This window comes from Panthera leo, chromosome F2 (genome assembly GCF_018350215.1).
Source record: "Panthera leo isolate Ple1 chromosome F2, P.leo_Ple1_pat1.1, whole genome shotgun sequence".
Classification (NCBI taxonomy): domain Eukaryota; kingdom Metazoa; phylum Chordata; class Mammalia; order Carnivora; family Felidae; genus Panthera; species Panthera leo.
The window spans coordinates 10018728-10041114 of NC_056695.1; the positions used below are offsets into that span (position 1 = coordinate 10018728).

A 22387-nucleotide genomic window follows, 5' to 3' on the forward strand; every position below is an offset into this window, starting at 1 on the left:
TGACAGAAATAGCGCACACACACACACACACACACACACACTATGGCTTGAGAGCAATGGAATCATTTTAAGACAAAAGATCATTCAGTTCCCGTAAAGCTCGAGATCTGATGACGGTGATTATCAGTGCCAAGTTGCGGACACTGGGGACGAAATTTAATAACCGCTCACATTTACTGAACAAACGTGGTGCTGAGTTCCATGCTGAGCGCGTTTATATACCTCACAGAGTTCCCACATCCGCCCTATGGAGTGTAGCAGTCATTACGCGTAAGAGAGGAAACTGAGGCACACTCAGCTTGAGTAACTTCCCAGGGTTGCAGACCTTTAGGTGTGGTTGACCTTGACCCCTGGACCTGGGCTCTGAACTGAGGAGTGGCAGAGAGTGAACAGGGGAACAGAAAACCTGAGGGATACTGTGTGGATGGAGCCCTTTTGTTTTCTGGCCTGGATTCAGGAGGGATAAACAGGAAGTGAGTGTGCGCTTTTCTCTGTGCCTGAAGAATTCAGCCTGCTGAGTTCTCCTTTCCGTCCCTGGGATGAAATCTCAGATGGCACCCATAGCCTCTTCAGTGGGTCTTAAATAATTGAAAGTTCTCAGATCAGTTTCAGGAACGAAAGAGCCCAGTCCATCGTTCTGTCTCAACCCAAACTCCAGCCTTTCATCCGGTTTAAATTAGCTTCTCCCTCTTCCAGCTCAGGCCTGTGTTGGCTCAGGAGAGAAGGGGGGGGGGGGGGGTGAGGATTTACTGTGGAGGAGGGGACGTAATAAACATCGTGGGTTTTCCTCTCCTTTCTTGTTCCAGCTTCTTTCCCTCTCATGAGCAGGCGTCCCTTCTGACCTGAGTAGGTCCCGCGAGGCTCTGTGAATGTGCAGGCCAGGCAGAGTGCTAAGGGGAGGATCGCAAGGTTCCTGCCCTGGGCTCTGACACCTGTCATCTGGTGTGGTCCCCTGGGGAGGGGGGACTTCAGAGCTGCCTTTCTTTGGGAGCTTTGGGGCTCCCTGGGGGCAGCCGCACCCCTCCTACCGCTAGGGGGTGCTCACGGCCTTCCACTCAGCGCAGGGCTGGGGGCTTCCTTTCGGGGGTGAATCTTTGGGGGCAATTCTGTTTCCCATCACCCCAGAGCACCTTTTCCCAAATACCTAGGTGCACCTAGGAAACCCCCACTCTTGTACTCTTGGAAACACGGCTTCATCTCACTGTCTGAGACGAAGGTAGACAGACAGAGCCACTGTCCTCCATCATAGCTCCCAGCAGAGAGCCTGAGACTGCCCTCCATACTGCTTTCCTGCGGCAGAGTTGTCTCCCATAGCCGCCTTTGTGTGCCCCCTGGGCTTCATGAGGAAACACTGGGCATAGCAAGTGGCACCCACCCCCCTCCACTCTTCCCTCCAGCCTTGCTCAGCTCACAGCGCCACCTGGGGGATATTTCCATAACACAGGGCCTCCCCGGTTGTCCCAGTAATTTTCACACCTTGATCAAAATGCAGGCACAAGTTGTGTGCTGCCCCACCAGTGCACCTGGCACATAGGAGAGCCAGTGAGACAGTTCCTCTTCGTCCGTATCTATAAAGTCATAAGAAGCTAACGGCGGGGGCGGGGCGCCTGGGTGGCTCAGTCAGTTGAGTGTCCGACTTCCGCTCAGGTCATGATCTCACTGTCGGGGAGTTCGAGCCCCGCATCGGGCTCTGTGCTGATGGCCCAGAGCCTGGAGCCTGCTTCGGATTCTGGGTCTCCCTCTCTCTGTGCCCCTCCTCTGTTCATGCCCTGTCTCTCTCACTCTCAAAAATGAATAAATGTTTAAAAAAAAAAAAACAACAAGCTAAGAGTTGGCCTGTCCATCATCTCTGCACCCATTCCAACATCTTTTTCTATCCCGCGGTTGTAGAGAATGGATGTGCCGGAAGAAACAGGGCTGAAAGGGGGTGCCGCAAAAGGGGGGTAACGGTTTACGCCACCTGTGAAAGACTAAAACAAAGGAATGGAAACCTAGGGCAAGGGTTTGTTATTAAATCATCTGTGAAGACCTACTCTGTAGCCAACCGAAAAAATAAGCCGAAAAAGGACTAGGATACTGGAATCAAAAGTCAAAATGTTATTGGGAAAAGTCCCCGGTTGCCAAGAACATACGAAGGGATAGTGTGGTTGGAAGAGGATTATTTCACCAACAGCCTGGAGTTGATGTTGATGGCAACACTGAGGCCAAAAAAGAGAAGATTCAGCCGTCAGAATTATAGGCGAGAGGGATTCACCGGGCGATGAGACAGAACGAGGCACGTCATTCAGTAATTGAAAAAGTACAGGTCCAGAAAGGGCAGTGGTTTTGACTTAATGCTTCCAGATGGTGGGCCCTCTGATTTCTTAGTTTCAGTGCAATTTGTAGCATGCAAATGCAGTCTTTTTTTCAAACCTGCTTTTGTGACTTCCCCAGTTACTTTTCCACTCTTGATATTCTCCTTTGCTTTTGCACTTTTTGCAAGTTATTCTCCCAGCATGAAAGAAAGGAATAAAAATGAGCATGCGCTAGGACGGGAACACGTTGAGAACATGGCATGTTAATTAAAATGGACGCATTAACGTCTTCCAAATGGAATGGCGTTGCTCCCTTGAACCCACAGAACTGAGCGTTATTTGTGAATGCATTTTGCTTCGATAAAATAATTTTCTGTGAGAACCACAATATCGTTAACCGTGTGTGATGGGTATTAAGGACGTGACAAACGTTGTGAGACGCTGCTGGTTAGGAGACATCTGAGGCAGAGGGGAGGACAGGTGTGAATGCACACAGCTGGTTTGGAGGGACAGACTGCCATAGTTCGGTTTGGCTCAGGCCTGGGGTGCAGAGGAGGGAGGGATGGAAGAGAGAGTGTGTACCTCCCCACAAACCACTTCTGGGCAGTCAAACTGGGAGCCAGAATCATCCTCAACACGCCCCCCTCACCCTCCACACCCAGCGCGTCTCCAAGGTCAGCCCAATGTACTTCTTCCAACGTCTCTCGAAATTGTCCACACTTCTCTCCATCCCCAGAGACACCCTCCGCATAACGGTTATGTGAATGAAAAGTGTCTGTGCCCTTATCTAACCTTCTCGGGTCCTGTAAAGAGGTGGGTACTATTATTGTCCCCATTTTGGAGACGGGGAACCTGAGGCCCAGGAAGATGCCGTAACCTGCCCACGGCGGCTCAGCCATTGCAGGGCTGAGCCGGGATCCAGACCCAGAGGCAGCTACTCCGAGCCCAGCCACCTTCTCCCTCCCCCGGACGGTTCTGACTCTTCTATTGTGAGTGCATTTCTCTTAACGTTTGTAAAGAATTCAAAGGCTAACACTGTCATGTGAAACTGTGCATTTTTGCCGCACCGACAAGGATGTCTGTCTGTCCTTAAGTGGGAAAAACCGAGACTGTAGTTGCAAGAGTGACCCTCCTACCAGGTTGGGGTTTGATGCCTAAAGGCAGTAGCACAAATACTGTTACCACAACAAACAAAAAAATCAGAAAGCAGCATGGCCCAGGTTGATACGTACTGTCAGTGTTCTGTGCTCTGACTTGGTGGGAAATCAGAAGATCGGTTCTTCAAGAATTCTTACTTACCTCGAAGGTAAACCGCTTCTTTTGTTGTCCGCCTCCAGGAATGTTTGAACTGAAGGCATTTCCAAGCTCGCCAAATTCAACACATTCAGTTTTCATAGAGAAGGTCACGTTTGGTGACCGCAAGTGGAATTCAGCTCCCACCTGACGGCAACATTTCCACCTTTTCTCCGTAGTAACGCGCGTGGGAAATGGCCAGTCTTCACCTATTTAAGGAATGTCTATGGGTGAATCCGGGACTGTGTTGAATCCCAAGGTCCTGGCTCTAACTCCCTTGCTTTCTTCCTACGTGCCCCAAAGACCCCAGACTTGAATTCACTTGAGAGACAAGAAAGCTTGGCTCGTTTTCCTCTGCGTCCGAGGCACTTGGGTTCTAACCTGATGCTCTCGAGTGCAGCGGTGGGCTTCCTCTCGCCCCTCAAAGGTGCACCAGCTTCCTAGGCCTCGCCTGGGATCTGTGAGCGGCACAGGATCTAGGTCCCCCCCCCCCCCACCCCAGATCTACTTCAGGAGTGGGCGTTTGCAGGGCATCCCCTGGGGTGTACAGGCACGTAACAGCTTGAGAAACACTGCTTCAAGTGGGTGAGAGTCACCGTTTGCGCCTGTGGCCTCCAGCCCTCCCCACCCAGAGCGGGACCCCCGCAGATAACGTGACCCCTCTAGCCCCCCTGCTCCACGGTGGGGGGTAGGAACTGGCAGGGCCCCGCTCCTGTCACCCGAGGCCAGATTGCTGTGGAGTTCACGTGCACCCTGATACGGTGGACCGTTTTGTGTCTCACCTCTGCCAAGCTTTGTTCTCCGGTTCATTTTTTACTTCCGTGAAATGTTCAAATGGTTATTAAACAGGGGAGAATGTAGCCAAATGGTGAGCGGAAGTGTCTCTCTGCCTCGGGCTTATGTTCCCTCTTAGTAGCCGTAAGTCAGGGATCAGGCAGGACTGTATAATTACCTTTGTTGATGAAATTCTAGGCGGCCGAGCTCTGATCTTCCTTTCCTAGAATAAGGTAAAGAAATAGAAGCCCCTCCTGGCCGGTGCCTGGCCGCACCCGAGGGACCTGTCCAGGGGTCAGAGGGGCGTCATCTGCTCCCCGAGCAGAGATCGTGGTTGTCACACATCCGTGACCTCGAGATGTGGCCCCAGGGTTCCAGGCACGGCATCTACTATTTGACCGATCTCAGCCAGCACCGTGTCAACGTTGAAAAGGAAAAGAAGAGAAGTTAGGGATTATGGGAGCATTAAAAGAAGGAGCACCTAAGCCGCCTTCATTGGGTCTGAAGTAGCTGTAGTTTGTTGGCCAAAACAGATCCTGTAGCACCCACCCTGTTTCTTCCAGGAAGATGCTTTTCCTTTTCCTCTCCAAAGAGTCCGGATTAAAACGTGTAGGCTCAGAACCTGGTCATCTGTAAATATCAGGGTGTTGAAAGTTATTAGGGAGATTGGGGGTGCCAGAGAAAAGGGAGAAGGAAGGGGTGGAAAGAACAAGGAAATGCAGTGCAAACTGCTTCCAGTCACGACCTTTCTAACATAATCTTTTCACACCGGTTTTGTTCTAGTGCGTGCTTCCGAAGGTTAGATGGCGTGGAACAGATGGGAGTGCCTGCGGGAGCCATCCTGAGCGTCTGCCTCTGTTTACCCATTGCCTCGCCTTTTTTTCCACGAAGAAAGCAAACTGTGAAAGCAAGACAGGGAGCTTTCTGAGGCGGGTGCCCGGGTATTTAAATAAACTGGTGTCTGCCAGTCTTGTGAGCCGAAAGTAATGATTTTTGTTTCGTGTTCTCAACGACACGAAAGCCCGCCTTAACAGACAGGGCCATGCGGTACGGTCAGGTCAGTAGCGGTGGAGGTTGGGGCTTCTGGTCTTAGCAGGATAGGGTTAGAAGGGGAGACAGTCGAGCAGGCCAGCATGGGCTCTAATGCCAGTTCACATTACGTGATAAGGACAACTCATCATGCGGAGAATATTGTCCTAAGAACGGTAAATACAGGAACCACAATGCAGTCCTGAGCCAATATTCCCATATGCCATTTTGAAATTGGAAATAGCTCGCTCCTTCTTGGCTGCTCAGAACCACATGACTTGGAGGGAGGAGGGAACCACATGACTTAGAGGGATAGGAGGTGCTTGGGTGAGAATCTCACCCAAGCACCTCCTATCCCAGATGAGGAGACGAGGCCCCAGCAGAAGAGGCTCCAGGAGCTCTGTCTCCTGCAACCCACTGGACGATCCTCTCCCCTCGGCTCACCTTGCCAGAGGTTGGCTTTGGTCCCTGAGCACAGAGCTGGTGGGTGCCAATCTCAGTCCTGTCCTTCACTGTGTCCCCAGATGTACCGCCCCTGTCCCCTCTGTGGACACGGTTGGAAACTCCAGAGGTAACTAATCAGAGGAGACGTTACACATGCTGGGAAGAAACGTGGCCTGTCCCGGGGGCAGCCTGCTGTCGCGCACTCCGTCTGTGATCCGGTGGGTTGCCTCTGACCCCAGGCTCTCCTGCCTGTTCTGGCCCTGAGCCCCTCTGCGAAGGGAGCCCCAGTTCATCTTCCCAGGAAGGTGGGCCCAGGATGGTGGATGACCAAACGCAGAAGGCTCCGCAGAGAAATAGTCGCTTCCTTCTGGCATTTCGCTCAAAATGTGTTCAAAGAAACAATGTCACTGAATCCATGAGAGGGGGGAGGAGGCGGTGACATTTTAAACTACATAGCGCACAATTAAAGGAAGTTATTGTGTAGGAATTGCCTTGGGGCTTCTCAACTCTCGCATAGGAAAATATTTTTATTAGAACAAATCCTTTTGCAGATTCCCAAAATCGTCTCTTAACAAAACACGGCAATGGGTGTATTTGGAGATTGAGCTTGTAAAAGATGATGAGAGAGGAATCTCAGGCTTCCCTCCCCCCCCACCTCCATGCTTGTTATTAATGGACCCTTCATTTTCTTAATGTGAGAGCAGATGATTTTATACGTACGCCACTTTATTTTGTAAATTAGTTATTTGATGTTAGTGAATACATTACCCTTAATATTGCTTATTATAACCAAAGATGCTGAAAAGGGCTGTACCCAGTTACCCTGGGATGCTGACGTATTCATAAATGTTCTCTGTCAGCAGTAACAGGCAAAGAGACTTGTTCTTAGAAAAATGCTACATGGGACACCTGGGTGGCTCAGTCGGTTAAGCGCTGGACTTTGGCTCAGGTCATGATCTCACAGTTCCTGGGTTGGAGCCCCTGATCTCACAGTTCGTGGGTCCGAGCCCCGCCTCGGGCTCTGTGCTGACGGCTCAGAGCCTGGACCCCGCTTCCGATTCTATGTCTCCCTTTCTCTCTGCCCCACCCCCGCTTGTGCTCTCTCTCTCTCTCTCCCTCTCAAACATAAATAAACATAAAATTTTAGGGGGCGCCTGGGTGGCTCAGTGGGTTGTGCCTCCGACTTCAGCTCAGGTCATGATCTCATGGTTCGTGAGTTCAAGCCTCATGTCCAGGATCTGTGCTGGCAGCTCAGAGCCTGGAGCCTGCTTCGGATTCTGTGTCTCCCTCTCTCTCTGGCCCTCCCCTGCTCACACTCTGTTTCTCTCTGTCTTTCAAAAATGAATAAATGTTAGGGGTGCCTGGGTGGCTCAGTCAGTTGAGCGTCTGACTTCAGCTCAGGTCACGATCTCAGGGTTCATGAGTTCAAGCCCTGCATCAGGCTCTGTGCTGACAGCTCAGAGCCTGGAGCCTGCTTCGGATTCTGTCTCCCTCTCTCTCTGCCCCTCCCCTGCTTGTACTGTCTCTGTCTCTCAAATATAAACATTAAGAAAAATTTTTTTAGGGGCACCTGGGTGGCTCAGGTGGTTAAGGGCCCAACTTCGGCTCAGGTCATGATCTCACAGTTCACGAATTCGAGCCCAGTGTCGGGCTGTGTGCTGAGAGCTCAAGGCCTGGAGCCTGCTTCAGGTTCTGTGTCTCCCTCTCTCTCTGCCCCTCCCCTGCTCACACTCTGTCTCTCTCTCTCAAAAATAAACATTTTTTTATTTTTTTTTTTGAAAGATGCTACATATATCGTTCACTAAGTAGAGAGACAGCTGATAGATTGATACTGGGAGTATTGATAAATGTTTCGTTGTGGTGGTTTTGGTTGAGGGCCGGGGTGGTCAGATTGTTCAGAAAGCCACAAATAATAAATCCGTGAATACTCAACTCTTGCACCAGTTTTCTATAGCACAGACATGCTTAGGTATGATTGACGTCTTCACGTGTTCTTAGTTCTTAGTTCTCTAGGGGATTGGGGAAAACACATACCACAGAGAAACCCTTGATTTCTGCTCATGAAGTGTGAAACATTATGGAGCATTTATAATCAAATTAGTTAACTTGGTTAATCCGGAGGTCTTTCTAGTTTTCTTTTTTAATTAAAAAAAAATAAAATAAAATAAGCTTGCTTTATTGAACAGGAGGAGCTCCATACCGTAGACTTGGCTTTCGGGAGAAAGTGCTTTCAAATATATGGGTTGTCCAAAGTAAGATAACTGAAACCTGCTTTTAAAAAACTTGTTTCCATCTCTGCTGCCAATCCCGTGGCTCGCCCCGTTATCTTCAGCTTTTGAAGAGTGAAGGAAGCGCTCGTTTCAGACGTTACTGAGCGGTCGGTAGGAAGAAACCCCGAAGTGTTTTGCGCCGGCCGCCCGCCCGCCGGAGGGAAGGAGACGGCGCTCCCCGACTCCCCGACTCCCCGACTCCCCGACTCCCCGACGCGGTCGCCGGCGCGGATGCGGGAGCCTCGCAACGCCGCGCGGTGCAGGGCCCGGGGGACCCGGCCCTGGCCAAGCCCGCATTTCCACACCCACCCAGGATTTCCTGGGTTTGGTGCGAGGGACGCCCGCCGGGCGTGATCGGGGGGCGGATGGCGGCCACGGGGAGGCAGCCGCGAGAGCCCACACGCGTGGGAGAGCGCGGCCCCCGTGCGCGCGCGCCCCGAGCCCCCGCGTCCGACTGAGGGCGCCCGGGGCGCGCGCTCCGGGCCCCGGGGCCCCGCCGCCCAGGCGCGGCCGGTGGGGGTGGGAGGGGGGGGGCGGCGGCGGCGGGGGCGGGGGCGCCGCGGGCTTTCTCTGTTGCTACAGCCGTGATGTCACTCGCCCGTCCTAACCCGCGGTTGGTTGTTGTGTGTTTCAGCTCTGCCTGCAGTCGAACACAAAGACCTGGAGGAGACTCCCACGTCGTTCGGGGAGAAGAAAGGAGGCGGCCGGGCGCAGCAGAGGAACTCGTGGCTCGTGGCCTTCCGGAGAGGGGGGGCGAGCGGATCGGAGGCGGGGGGCGCGGGGGGCGGTCGGCGAGCCGTGAGATGAGGCGCCGCCGCCGCTGCTGCTGCCGCCGCTGCTGACGACACCCAGACCCCAGGCTCCGTGCGCCGCCCTGCGTGCTTCATGTACATGTGTCTGCCCCGCGCACCCGGAGGCGCCCAGACGAGAATCCAACACGGCTGCCGGGGAGAGGCCACCCACCATGCCCACGGAGACGCTCCCGACAGGTAGCATGGTGAAGCCGGTCAGCCCCGCGGGCACCTTCACCTCGGCCGTGCCCCTGCGCATCCTCAACAAAGGCCCCGACTACTTCCGCAGGCAGGCCGAGCCCAACCCCAAGAGACTCAGCGCCGTGGAGAGGCTGGAGGCCGACAAGGCCAAGTACGTCAAGAGCCAGGAGGTCATCAACGCCAAGCAGGAGCCCGTGAAGCCGGCCGTGCTGGCCAAGCCGCCCGTGTGCCCCGCCGCCAAGCGCGCCCTGGGCAGCCCGACGCTCCGCGTGTTCGGCGGCCACGCCAAGACCGAGAGCGGCGTGCAGAGGGAGACCCTGAAGCTCGAGATCCTGAAGAACATCATCAACAGCTCGGAGGGCTCCAGCTCGGGCTCGGGGCACAAGCACAGCGCCCGGAACTGGCCGCCCCACCGGCCGGACTCCGCCGACCTGCAGCGGCACTCGTTCGCCGAGTCCCTGAAGGTGTACCCCACGCAGGGCCGCGGCAGCCCGCAGGAGGGCGGCTCCCACGGGGGCCGGCGGCTGCTGGAGCCGGCGGCCGAGTCCTTCCTCCACGTCTCGCACAGCTCCTCGGACATCCGCAGGGTGACCAGCGCGAAGCCCTTGAAAGCGATCCCCTGCAGCAGCTCCGCGCCCCCCCTGCCTCCCAAGCCCAAGGTCGCGGCCGCGGCCACCGCGAAGTCCCCCGAGGCCGACGCGGTGGAACCGGCCTGCGGCGTCAGCCGGAGGCCCTCGCTCCAGCGGTCCAAGTCGGACTTGAGCGACCGGTATTTCCGGGTGGACGCGGACGTGGAGAGGTTCTTCAACTACTGCGGACTGGACCCCGAGGAGCTGGAGAACCTCGGCATGGAAAACTTTGCCCGGGCCAACTCCGACATCATATCCCTCAACTTCCGCAGCGCAAGCATGATCAGCTCAGACTGCGAACAGTCTCAGGACAGTAACAGTGACCTTAGGAATGACGACAGTGCCAATGACCGGGTGCCGTACGGCATCTCTGCCATCGAAAGAAACGCGAGGATCATCAAGTGGTTGTATAGCATCAAACAAGCCAGAGAGTCACAGAAGGTCTCCCACGTGTAAGACAGAAAGGCCGTGCGAAGGAGGGAGGGGTGGGTCTCTGTCTGTGCATCCGCAGTCGTGAAGGGTGTGAGGTCTCCTTGAAGTGTTGTGAGCTTCTCCACTCTCTTTGTGTTGCTTGTTGTGCAATGTTTCCAAGTTGCATGCCTGTCAACATGGGGACCGACCCGGCTTCCACGTCCACCATCGCTGCAGAGCCCGGCTGAACGCACGTCACCTGCCAAGAGTTTGCGGCCAGAATCCGGAATCCAACTAGGGCTTCGATCTTTTGAGCAAAACTGTTTACACGAAAAACGGTAGACAACTTCTTCGATATTTATGTGGTTCTTGTGTTTTTCTATCCCGCGCTATTGTGTCTTAATTAAAAATCTTATCCACTGGCTTTTAAGTTGAGAGGAGAACCGTTTCGAAGTAAAAAGCCAACTTGCCTACACGCGAGACCCAAACAGTGGGGAAGGAAATGGGATCTGCTACCAAACGGATAACAGTGACTGACCTGAGTGAGAGAACCAGGCTGGGTTTTCTGAGGAAGAAAAGCGGTGAGCCTGATGTTAAGCGTTCGCGTATTGGAATTCTCCTGCCACTCGTTAAAGTAATGGGGCAACCGTGCTACGTTCTGTGTCCGACTCCGTGTGTAAAATGTTGGTGCTTCTGTGTAATACTGACCCCGAGGAAAGACAATCAGATACAACGAGGGCGATTAAATCTAGGAGTCCGGGGGTTGGGGGTTTTGTTGATGTTCTGATTTGGGTTGATTCCAAAATTCCTACTATTACTCTTTTGACGGGAATGGCCATCCTAAAGCTGATACTAAATGTCTTAAAAAACAAAACAAAACAAAAAGGTTTTTGATCAAGAACTGATTCTGCTGATTCTCTTCCCTCTCTCCTCCCCTTCCTGCGTTGTTGTTTTCTTTGGGAGAGGGGGGTGGGGCTTGCGCAGGTTTGAGTTCTCTGAAGACATAAACACAAATGGAAATACCAGCCATATCAGTATAGAGCCTCCCATGCAGAAGTGAATACCTTCCGTAGCTGAACCATATCCGAGCAGTGCGATTGTGTTGTCTTGCCTATGTTATTCTCTCAGGCTGTGGACCTTTGTTACAGCTCTAGGAAACTGTAGAGACATGATGCCATGTAGCTTCCCGCCCCCCCCGCCCCCCCCCCCCCCGCCTTTGGTCTCTAGTGCTGCCTACCAACTTGTTCCCCGTTTTCCCCAGTAACCTGTCCCGCAGGTGGTTAGTTAGCTGTGGACCAGCTGATAGTCGCGGTGCGGTCGCAGAGAGGTAAACGTGTGGCAGTCTGCTTCATTGCTCTGTACTCATGCCCCGAAGTTCTCAGCAGCAGTACCTTAGACTTCATCGGCTAATGGGAAACTTTTTATGGTGTAAATGCTGTAAGACTTTGTACATACTTCAGTTGTTATGAAATCTTTAAGAAACAAAAAAAAGTTACGCTAATAAATAGCTCTGGTGCAGGCACTAATGGTGGTGGTTTCTCTTTGTCCTTTTCTTTGCTCCCTCCTTGAACGTTTAATTTTGGACTGTGGGCCAGAAGCGGATTTTTGGTCGTGTTGAAGACACATTGTTTCATTAAGCTATTTTTACCACATCACAGTTCTTCTGAATGATAGCGATAGCAATGTGCTTTTGTTAAAATAGCTTCATCCGGCTTCCTAAAATATGCTGCCTCTTCTTTACTTAGTTCACACGTTTGTTATTTTCACCTTTTCTTACACATCAGGATTTTTCACATCTTCTCCAAGACTCCAGTTGTAAATATTTATGAGTTCATACAGCGGAGACATCCCTTTGAATGGTCTTTATTTGTACAAGCCCGACATCGTTAACATTACATGTGTCCATACACGTGCCCACCCGTTCATTCGTTCCTCTTTCAACAGGTCATTGGACGAGCGGCTCCCTTTTTCAGGCCTCACGGTAGGCACATGACTATCGTGGTCAACAACACGGTCTCTGCCTCAAGGAGCACAGGTTCTCACATTTACTTTCCGAGAAACATCGCTCTTCTTAGTGGACCTACCTTATCTCCTCTTATGAGGACATTGAGTATTCAACTATTTACCGAATCAAGTTATTTGAAGGCTAACACTTCTTCAAAAGTTCCACATGATATGTTAGTGTGGAAGAAAGCATTCTTTGAAAACTTTTCAGAAACAGAAATGGTAAGATTCCCAACGACTACTGTTTGTAACACTTTCCTTCTGGAGATCAAATTTGGTTCCTTGACTCTCTGCTGGGTTTGAATTCTTTCTGGTTCTCTGATTAGTTTTCAGTTCAACTAGACTTCTACTTCCCAGAAGAAACATTCTGAAATGCAGCTTGGCGTGGGTGATGACACAGCACATTCAGGATAATAGAATGAAAATAGGTTTCTTTCATTTAGTTCAAAATAAGTTATATATATATATATATATATATAACATATATGATATATATAACTATAAATGTTATATATATATAATGTTATATATATAATATAAATGTTATATATATATATAACAGTTATAGTTAACATATATCATATATGTTATATATATATATATATATATATATATATAATACACACACACACACACACACATATATATATATTCTTATATTCCCTAACCATTAGGGAAGAAATGTGGCCATTTGAAATATTCATGGCTTAGCATTTATATATCCATCTCTTTCTAGGGCTATTGAAATACCAAAAATTGTGTCATTTTTCTAAGGAAACCAGTTTTTTTTTTTTGGAAGAAGAGCACTTCTTAGCTAATTTAACATCACTGCCCATGCTGTTTTAGTCATGGATCCTGTTGAATCTTCCAACATTTGAAAACCACATGTAATCTGCATCCCACCATAATTCAGTCTAATCCCGTGTGGCCTCATTAGAATAGTGAACAAATGCGAGCCTTTTGGTTCCTTTCATAGAAGGTGGGGGCCCCTTATTTCCTTTTTGTTCTTGAAATTAGAGTTTCTATAACGGACTGTTTCAGAGGCTTACTATTAAATCCTAAGCATGAGAGACTTCCTAATTTAAAGTCTGTTTCACAAAGTGCTGATTCTGTTAGAGCATGAGAAGTTATCTCATGTGTGCGTGCATGCGTGTGTGTGTGTGTGTGTGTGTGTGTGATGATAATGTTAGTAGGAATATAGCTCAGCATACTTTCCCCACGCACAATGCAGGGTGAAGCACAATTTCACAAGATGGCCCCAAATACTGGTTGTTTCTGAGAACCACCGAATTTTTTATAAAATTTTTTTTTTCAACGTTTTTTATTTATTTTTGGGACAGAGAGAGACAGAGCACGAACGGGGGAGGGGCAGAGAGAGAGGGAGACACAGAATCGGAAACAGGCTCCAGGCTCCGAGCCATCAGCCCAGAGCCTGACGCGGGGCTCGAACTCACGGACCGCGAGATCGTGACCTGGCTGAAGTCGGACGCTTAACCGACTGCGCCACCCAGGCGCCCCAAGAACCACCGAATTTTAAGACAGTCCTCCCGGAATCCACCCCCTCTGCCGTTGTCTTAACCCAGGCTCTCATCTTTGTACGTGAACTACTGTTCCTCTAACCTCCTAACTGGAGGACCCTCAGCTGCCAGCCAATCTCCCTTCCCATCCCGCTTCATGCCAAAGATACCATAATCAACTCTGATCATGTCACTTCTCTGGGTGAAAACATCCTCCAGCTTGAATATATTGCTGATAGGATAAATCCTAACTTCTTCTAAGAGAATGTGGGGTGTTTACTTTTCAGACCCCCTTTTCTCTGTCTCCAGGCCCCCAGATTCCAACCACTCAAGCCCCAGTCTCCAATCAGAGGAAGTTTCCATTGGGAGTTTTTGCCAGTGTGGTAGTGATCTGTTCTGCAAAATAAATTTCCCCAAAGCTGAGCAACTTATAACAACAAGTATTTATTAGCTCAGTCTCTGTGGGTCAGGAATCCTGGAGTGGCTTAGTCAGATGCTTGTGGCTCAGGGTATCTCATTAGGCTCCAGACAAAATGTCATTTGGGGCTGCATCAGCTGGAGGCTTGACTGGGGCTGGAGAATCCAAAAGTCCAAGATGAATCACGTGATGTTGCCAAGAGTCCTTACAGCATGGCGTCTGGGTTCCTCTACAGGGAGTGACCGAACAGGGACAGCAAGGAGGAAGCCACGATACGTTTTATGATCCAATATCTGCTGATACCCAATATCTGAAGTCACACACACCTCCACCATATTCAATTGACTAAAAGCGTGTCACTAAATACAACCCACACTCCTAGAGAGGAGGATTAGTCCTCATCTTTTAAAGGAAGAAATATCATGGAATTCATACCCATCTTTTAAAATCACTACTGCTGAGTTTCAGTAGTTTTTAATTCTGTGAGGAATGCCTTTCCCTTCCTCCTTGACTTTGCGGACTCCTGCTTTTTCGAGATTCAACACAACCATCAACCAGTGAGATTTTTGAGTTTCGATGTTGCCTTCTCCCATTACATAGTAACTTTTTGTCCTGCCCACTGGCCCAGCCTTTGCCAGCCTAAATGGTGCCTTTGTGTAAATTGTTATAAGGTATACCTTCCTCAAAACATTTGATTTTCTGCCGGGCTAAAAAAAAAAAAAAAAAAAAGACTGCCCTATTAATTCATAAGTCTCCAAAGAGTATAATGTGAACTGTGATCCCAGAGTTGGCCAGGGCACAGCACAGCCGCCTAGAATATATAGTAGATGCTTCGTAAGTGTCGACTGGATTTTTTTTTAACCTATCACTGTTCAGTCCTGTGCTAGTTACTCCAAAGTGTTCTCAGATGAACCCAAGGTGGTCGTTATTGTTCCGTTGTGCAGGTGAAGCACGTCAGTTCCATGGAGGTTAAGCCCCTTAACCGAGATCCCAGAGGAAGTAAGTGGCAGGAAGGGGTGTGAGCTCAACACTGCAATTCCAGCTCAAGACAGAAAAAGGCAGACTGAGTGTTGTACTTTAAAACCAAAGTGCTCTTAAATTCATCTTGATAATTTCATCTGCTGTCTGTATATACAAACATGTCTCAGACAGTCAGAATTTCTGCAGTTTTCACTCTTACCAAAACGGTTACCAATAAAATTTAGAAAAAGACTTCAGCCGTTGCATTGTGAATAACAACACACAGCCTGCTACGTTCAAAGAGACAACGCTGTTCAGAATGGCATTCTTTCAGTTCTGGGTGTGCTGTGTTTTGAAGGTACGTCCTGTCTTTTCTGACCAAGGACTTTCAGAAGGGATAAACAGAGATAAATGTCTGCCCGTAATTCAACAATCAGGGAACACATTTAGGCGATTTGGTGAATCAGCATGGTTCCCTTCTGCCGTCCTTGGGGAGGTACATGGAGTGTTCTGGCCAGAAGATGCGCCGGGGGAGGAATTAGAAGGCTAAGGATGCTCCAGAAAAACTGAAGAGATCCTTCACTCAGAAAGGATGATTACTCTCACCACAGTTTTGAAAATGTGGCACCTGCCTTGTCCACTTAGCCCTGTAAGGTGACCGAGAGTTCTATCGGCTTCTACACAGCTGTCCGAGAGTGACGCGATGAAAGACAGGCTCTGTGGTTGTGTGTCTGGCTCTGAACAAAGTCACCTGCATGGAGGGTTTCTCTCATATGTGTAGTTCACACTCTCTTGCTCTGGCAGAAACCCAGCAGAAGGAAAAGCCAAAGAGAGATGGGCCTCGGCAGCCTTGTGAGACCCCTTCCTCCGATAACTGAGACCCGTCTGCCTAAAACTTTGCCTCCATTCCCTCACCTGCAAAACAGAAGGAAAGTCATCTGGCGCGGGTGTTCCCTTGGCCTCAGGGCTTCGTGGCAGCACCGAGAGCTGTGTTCGGAACATTAGGATGAAGCGCAGGGTTATGAAAATTCAGAGAAGGCGGGGTTCATGTTGTCATGGCAAGTGAGATGGCAGGCAAGGCCTGATGGGGGCCAAATACTTCACTTACTGGCATTGTCTGCACCAGCCTCTAGTGGGGAAAAGGAATGAAGCCTATAAAAAGATTCTTCTCTGAATGGAAGGAATCTCCAGAAACATGTCATGGTGTCAGAAGGTGACAGAACTGAACGTGGCCAAGTGCACACCAATGTACAAAGCCGTGATAATGATAATGACGGAGTCGTTCACTTTATTGGGCACTTTATTCATTCCCCATTCATGAGACAACCATTAGTATGCCTTCGATGCGATGCTAAGCCCTTTGTCACGTTCTCTCATTTCATTCTCACAAGAACGTTAGAAGTAAATTAGAATCTGCTTTGCCGATGAGAGATCTGAGGCTTGAGCAACTTCTCCAAGGCACCCATCCAGTCAGTGGGAAGAGTGAAATGCAAATCCATGTCCATAAAGCACTCAGTCCGTGATGAGTTATTAGCATCTAGCAGGGTGGGGAGCCACTTTTGCTCCTTTGCGGGAGGTAAATTGTGTTGCGGGACGTTCCCCGGAACTTTCAAACCCAATTACGTAGGCTGGATTGTGATTCTTCCGTGCAGTGAGTGAGTCCAGATTAGTTCTCGCTTTTGATCCCATCAGGCCTGAAGCTTCTTGGTTCTTCTGAGAGGGACGTCACTGATCAACTAGCCCTCTCTATCGTATTTTATAGAGGAGGAAACGGGTGCCGAGCAAGGAGGAGGCGGGACTCAGGCAGGGCTGCGGAGCAGGTGAACTGACCAGTGGAGCCAGAACAGGGAGACGAGAGCTCCACCACCCTCACTAAGTACCAGGGCCAGGGAACGGTGGGACCACGCACCGCTAACAATTCCGTCACGTGACGTGGTCGCCATCTACTCTATGATTCCTTTGCAGGGCCCCTGGCCTCAAAAACTATTAGATATTTAAAGAAACCTTAATTAGATTTCCTATTAATGTGCATGACCTCTTTCTCAATTTAACCATAGCAGATATAAAATACTTAATAGAGATTAAGAAATTTCTCTCAGGAAGCTTCTAGCAATTTTGGAAAGACTTATCACTGTTTTCGTGTTATTTTGGTAACTCTGCCGTCCGTGGCTGCCCAGTATTCCTCAGGAGCTTAGGGACCATTTTTACCGGCCTGATTCTCGACATCCTGGGTCCTCTGGGGCAGACCGCTGCCACTGGTTCCAACATCCATTTGCTTCTTCCTCCTTCCTGCTCACAAGACGACTGCCTGTTCACATCCCCTAGCATTAGTTGTGGCCAATGAACCATGAATGGAAGTGACTATGTTAGAGGAGGGAGGAGCTGGTCCCAGATTTTTCATCTTCTCTTTCCTCAAACATGGCAGCCAGCAAAGTTCCAGAAGGCGGAGTGGCCCTTAGATTCCCGAATGAGGACAACGTAGAACAGAGCCCTCCACCCCCAACACAGAGTGGATATACAAACGCCAGGGGATGAACTCTGCCCTTGTAAATGACCCCGATCTGGGGGATCATTTTGCCCTAAGCCACAGCCTGGCCCATCCAGACTGTTGCCTCAGTTGGAATGCAACCAATAAGACTTAAAAGATGGTCACATTATTCCAGCAAGAGGCAGGATCAAAGGGCCGGCTCCAACCCTTTGTTTCTCAAAACGTGCCCCTGAAACATTGTATTTGAATCCCTTGAGGTTCTCAATACAAAGCAAATTCCTGAGTGCCACTCCAGACATCCTGAGTCAGAATGCCAAGGAGTGGGCCCAGGTATCTGCCTTTTTAACCTGTACCCTCCAAAAGTTACTAAATGGAAACCAGGGAGAATGCTATCATTGTCTGGTATTGGAAAATACTTTTGAGGGGCACCTGGGTGGCTCAGTCGGTTAAGCGGCCGACTTTGGCTCAGGTCATGATCTCGCAGTCCGTGAGTTCGAGCCCCGCATCGGGCTCTGTGCTGACAGCTCAGAGCCTGGAGCCTGTTTCAGATTCTGTGTCTCCCTCTCTCTCTGCCCCTCCCCCACTCATGCTCTGTCTCTGTCTCCAGAGTAAATAAACATTTAAGAAAGAAAGAAAGGAGATACTTTTGTTACATTTTGGAATCCTACTTCTGAGCCGTAGCCTCTGAACGCCTGCTCCACTCTGCTCCCCCCTCAATTCATTCCCGTTAAGCAACCAAAGGAGACCTTTGCAAAACCAACTGTGCGTAGTATCATTCCACTGCTCAAAACCATTCAGTGATTTCCCACCGATACTAATTTTGTACTATGACAAAATGAAAAATGCTGCACCTCAGGCCATGAGACCCTGTGGTGTCTCTCACGGCCTCGGCCCCCCAACACCGAGGCTCCCCATTCCCTCCGCTCTCACTCGTGTTTGTGAGCGCACCAGCTCCTCTCACCCCAACTCCCAGGGTCCAGGGTCGCTGCCTCCTTAACAGGCCATTGTCCTCTTGAAATTCCCTCCTCACGTGGCAGACCTGTCCTCTCAGGTTTCATTTCTGTTGCCATAAAGTTGATTCCTTGTGTTCATTAATCTCCGTCCCCTGCTAATTTCCTTCCTGGCACTTAGCGCAATCTGAAATCCTCTCATTCGGTAAGTTATGGTCGATCTTGGGTGTTCCTTCGCCCCCTTTACCCCGTTCAGCTCCAGGCACAGGAGTGCTGACTGTGGGGTATCCTCAGAATGAATGGAAGAATCCAGACCTAGCTCCCCACCTAATCCCACCTCATGGCTTCAGGGTCCCCTCATCAACTTGTCCTTCTGCCCCTCCTGTCTCTGACAGTGACACTCTGTTAGAGTCCTGCTACAGATGAGAACTGGGGTTGGCATCTAAGTTTCTCGCCCTAGTATTTGTTTTTGGAAAATGAAAACACAAAAGCAAAAAATTTAAAAAACAAAATTAAAAAAAAAAAAAAACCAACACATTTAAGGTCGTAGGAGTCCACAAGAGGGACTTCCCTGCATAAAAGGATTTTATAAGCAAGAATTTCTCACTCATTCAAAAGAAGTGGAGGGGCGCCTGGGTAGCTCAGTGGATGAAGCATCTGACTCAGGTCTCGATCTCGCCATTCGTGAGTTCGAGCCCCATGTGGGCTCTGTGCTGACAGCTCGGAGTCTGGTTCAGATTCTATGGTCTCCCTTTCTCTCTCTCTCTGCCCCTCCCCAGGTCTCTCTCTCCTTCTCTCTCTTTCTCTCTCCCTCTCTCTCTCTCTCAAAAATAAATAAACATTTAAAAAAAAAAAAAAAAAGAAGAAGGGAATCAGGGCGCCTGGGTGGCTCAGTGGGTTGAGCCAACAGACTCTTGATTTCGGCTCAGGTCGTGATCTCAGGGCCATGGGTGAGATCGGGTCCGCTGGCCAGTTCCACAATGAGCATGGAGCCTGCTTAAAATTCTCTCTCTCTCCCTCTGCCCCTCTCTCCTGCTCATCACCCCCCACCTCCTTCCCTCTCTCAGAAAATAAATAAATGAAAGCAAAAGTCTCCTATTCCCTCCAAACCGTAGCCCAAAGCAGCGGGGAGCTCTGCTTGGGATGGGCTGGGGATAGTGACCATCTAAGAATGCAGAATCTTTATCTTGACTTCCTTCCTCCATTTGTCTCAAAGGCCAAGGAGTAACACACCCCATTTCCTTACCTGAATACAAAAGCTTACCTTTTGAATGCAAATACATACTCAAGATAGGCTCCTGGGTATACACCGTTGAAAGCCCCCCCTGGCAGTCCGTCTCCACGGCAAAACTGGCTCAGAATCGCCTCCCATTTGAGCCTTTCAGTTTGTGCACGCTGACCTCTCAACCAGGGGCTCACCATCCTGTTCTCTGGGAAATTCTGCTCACTGGGGAATTAAAAAAAAAAAGGAAAAGGCCAACCATGCATGAATGTAATTTCTCTCTCAACTGGATGAAACTGTGGTGGCTGGTGATTGAGAACAACGGAAGATCGACTGGGAGAAGGGAAACCAGGAGGGAGGGCTCTCAGGGCTCTGCCTCTCAAGATGCTTGGGGTAGCCTGCTTTGCCTTTCTGAGTGTAGGTAAGTTTGGAAGCTTCTGAGGATTTCTAGGCGTGCTTAATCTGTGCCGGTGGTTTCCCCCTTTTTGTAAGAGACGGAGAACGGCAGCCAGGTGAGTGTCTTGTGTGCACCCTGAGCTCTCGGCTGCCGAGCTCCAAACTCCAAATGTTTCTGGCAGGCACATCATTTCCCCCACGGAGTTCTCGACCATGTTAAGGACCAGAACAACGACGCATTTTATTCTGGAAGGAAACGTGGTTGACACATTTATTCGGTAACCTCTGGGCATGTGGCTAGTTCACTAAAGGCTTTTCTTCTTTTCTCCCAATGAACTGACAGGTGCACATGGTCCGGGAACGTGGGGCGGATGTCTGCGGCGGCGAGAAAATTACTCCATTTGGTCTGAACAAAGGCTTGGTATGTTTTGTCCATGTTGCGGATTTCTCAGAGCAGCTCGGTGTGTGAGCCTGGGATTTAAAAACCACCCCCTTCCCTAAAGACTCCTTGCTCGGAGTTTATGGATTTTGTTTCCATCTGCTGAGAATTCTTTGCTGTAAGGAATCTGCGAGTTGAGATTTGGACAGCATTTCGGGTTCCCAAGGTTTTGTTTCCAGCCTTTAATTCACCACCTGATGCCTTTTAAATCCAGTTTAATGGCTGAAGTGGATTTTTGTGCTTTCTGCACTTAAATGATTACGTGTTCATGTGCATGCACATGTCAGACTTCTTAAAGAATGTACTCCAGACAAATGTACTGGGGGTCACGTTACACTACCGTTATTTTTTTTTTAACGTTTATTTATTATTGAGAGACAGAGAGACACAGAGCGTGAGCAGGGGAGGGGCAGAGAGAGGGGAAGACACAGAATCTGAAGCAGGCTCCAGGCTCCGAGCTGTCAGCGCAGAGCCCGACGCGGGGCTCGAACTCAAGAACTGTGAGATCATGACCTGAGCCGAAGTCAGCCGCCCAACCAACTGAGCCACCCAGGCGCCCTACACTTCCGTTATTTTTTTTAAATTATAATCCTGGCGATTTGGCGGAGGGGGTTCTTTGCAGGGGAATTTGATGTGACATGTAGCCCAGCAGATAGGAAGGCCGATTTCGAACTGAAAAGAAAATGTAAAGCATCTTCTCTAACATATACGTACTCTGAGCCCTCTTTGCCTGGTGATTGAACATCCTGAACGCATTCAGGTTTGGGGGAAAAGAAAAGATTAGAGAACAAACGTCTTGCCTAGTGAGAAGAGGGAGCCACAGCTAAGGTGGTAACACAGTTCCGTTCCATTTTCCTCTGTTCTCACATGCGCCCGTGCGGAGGTAACCTCCCTGAAGACGGGGACCCTTGCCCCACTGCTGTGTCGCCAGTGCCTCCTTGACTGTGGTGCGCGTATTGCGTGAAGGTGCTTCATGTTCACTGAATGAATACGAGGTAAGAAAAAAACCCAAGATCTCAGATTAGGAGTCCTAATCTCAGGGGAGAGACCAGAAAGGCTGAGCAGAGAGCTTTCCCTTCTGCCAGTGGCCGCCCTGTCCCAGGCGCCGCTCTGAGCCTGGGGACACCACGGTGAGCCCCGCAGGCAGAATGCGCCCCCTCTCAGAGCTCTGATCTCCCTGTGAGACAGACGAAATAGACAGATGTACAGATGCTGAGACAATCACACAAGCTTGGGACAAAGGAATACAACAGGGCCGCAGTGATAGGCAGTGGCCTTACTTGGGGTGTCATTTGAGGAAAAACTGAGGGAGGTGAGGGAGGGACCTCGGACATATCAGAGAAAAGCAACCCAAGCTACAGACACAGCAAATACGCTGCGGGACCCAGGGGGCTGAGGAGAAACAAAGGGGTTAGCTACTTAGTGGTGAGTCCCTAAGAAAGGAAAATGTCCTATCAGTCAGATGCCCTTGAGGGGACACTGCGGGTTGGGACACGCCAGTAAACCCAAGCTTGTTCTCTGGAATCCCCGTGGGGACGCTTCCATCCTGAGAGACAGGTGTAGTGCAGACTATTGCACTGAGTCAGGAACCGCTTTGGGGGAGCTCGGTTCCCTGAAGATCACAGAAACCAGCTGACGGCCAGGCGGGTGCGTGGCCTCATGGCCCGCCCTTGTCACCAGCTGTGTCCCCAGTACCTCCGAACCCAGCCCACAACAGTCAGACGTCCAGGAAAGAGAAGAAGAAGGCTACGGTGACCCGTGGCGTCAGATGACAGAAGGCACCCTGGGAAAAGATTATGTTCTCCCGACACAGAGCGTTTGTTTGCTTAGTCCTACTTTATTTTATTTTACATTTTA

At 50.1% G+C, this 22387-nt stretch overlaps 1 protein-coding gene and 1 long non-coding RNA gene across 4 annotated transcripts in view; both read left to right on the forward strand.

Annotated features, from left to right (window-relative positions):
* LOC122210637 overlaps positions 1–8873 on the forward strand; it is a 140595-nt gene extending 131722 nt beyond the window's left edge. For 2 of the 3 annotated variants that reach the window (XR_006198143.1, XR_006198145.1), the window contains one exon: positions 8739–8873. This is a non-coding gene — a long non-coding RNA (uncharacterized LOC122210637). Of the gene's footprint in view, positions 1–5144; positions 5419–5914; positions 6030–8738 lie in introns of those variants that run through there. The other variant, XR_006198144.1, reaches the window with a different exon arrangement.
* On the forward strand, positions 8874–11653 carry FAM110B (family with sequence similarity 110 member B). The gene has a single exon (XM_042923401.1). It carries the CDS (start codon positions 9069–9071, stop codon positions 10179–10181), a length of 1113 nt encoding a protein of 370 aa, XP_042779335.1. The 5' UTR covers positions 8874–9068; the 3' UTR covers positions 10182–11653.
* The last annotated feature ends 10734 nt before the right edge of the window (positions 11654–22387 follow it).

What these genes read in the sequence shown, in the direction of transcription:
- FAM110B (XM_042923401.1), top strand. Translation starts at nt 9,069, where the DNA reads ATGCCCACGGAGACGCTCCCGACAGGTAGCATGGTGAAGCCGGTCAGC.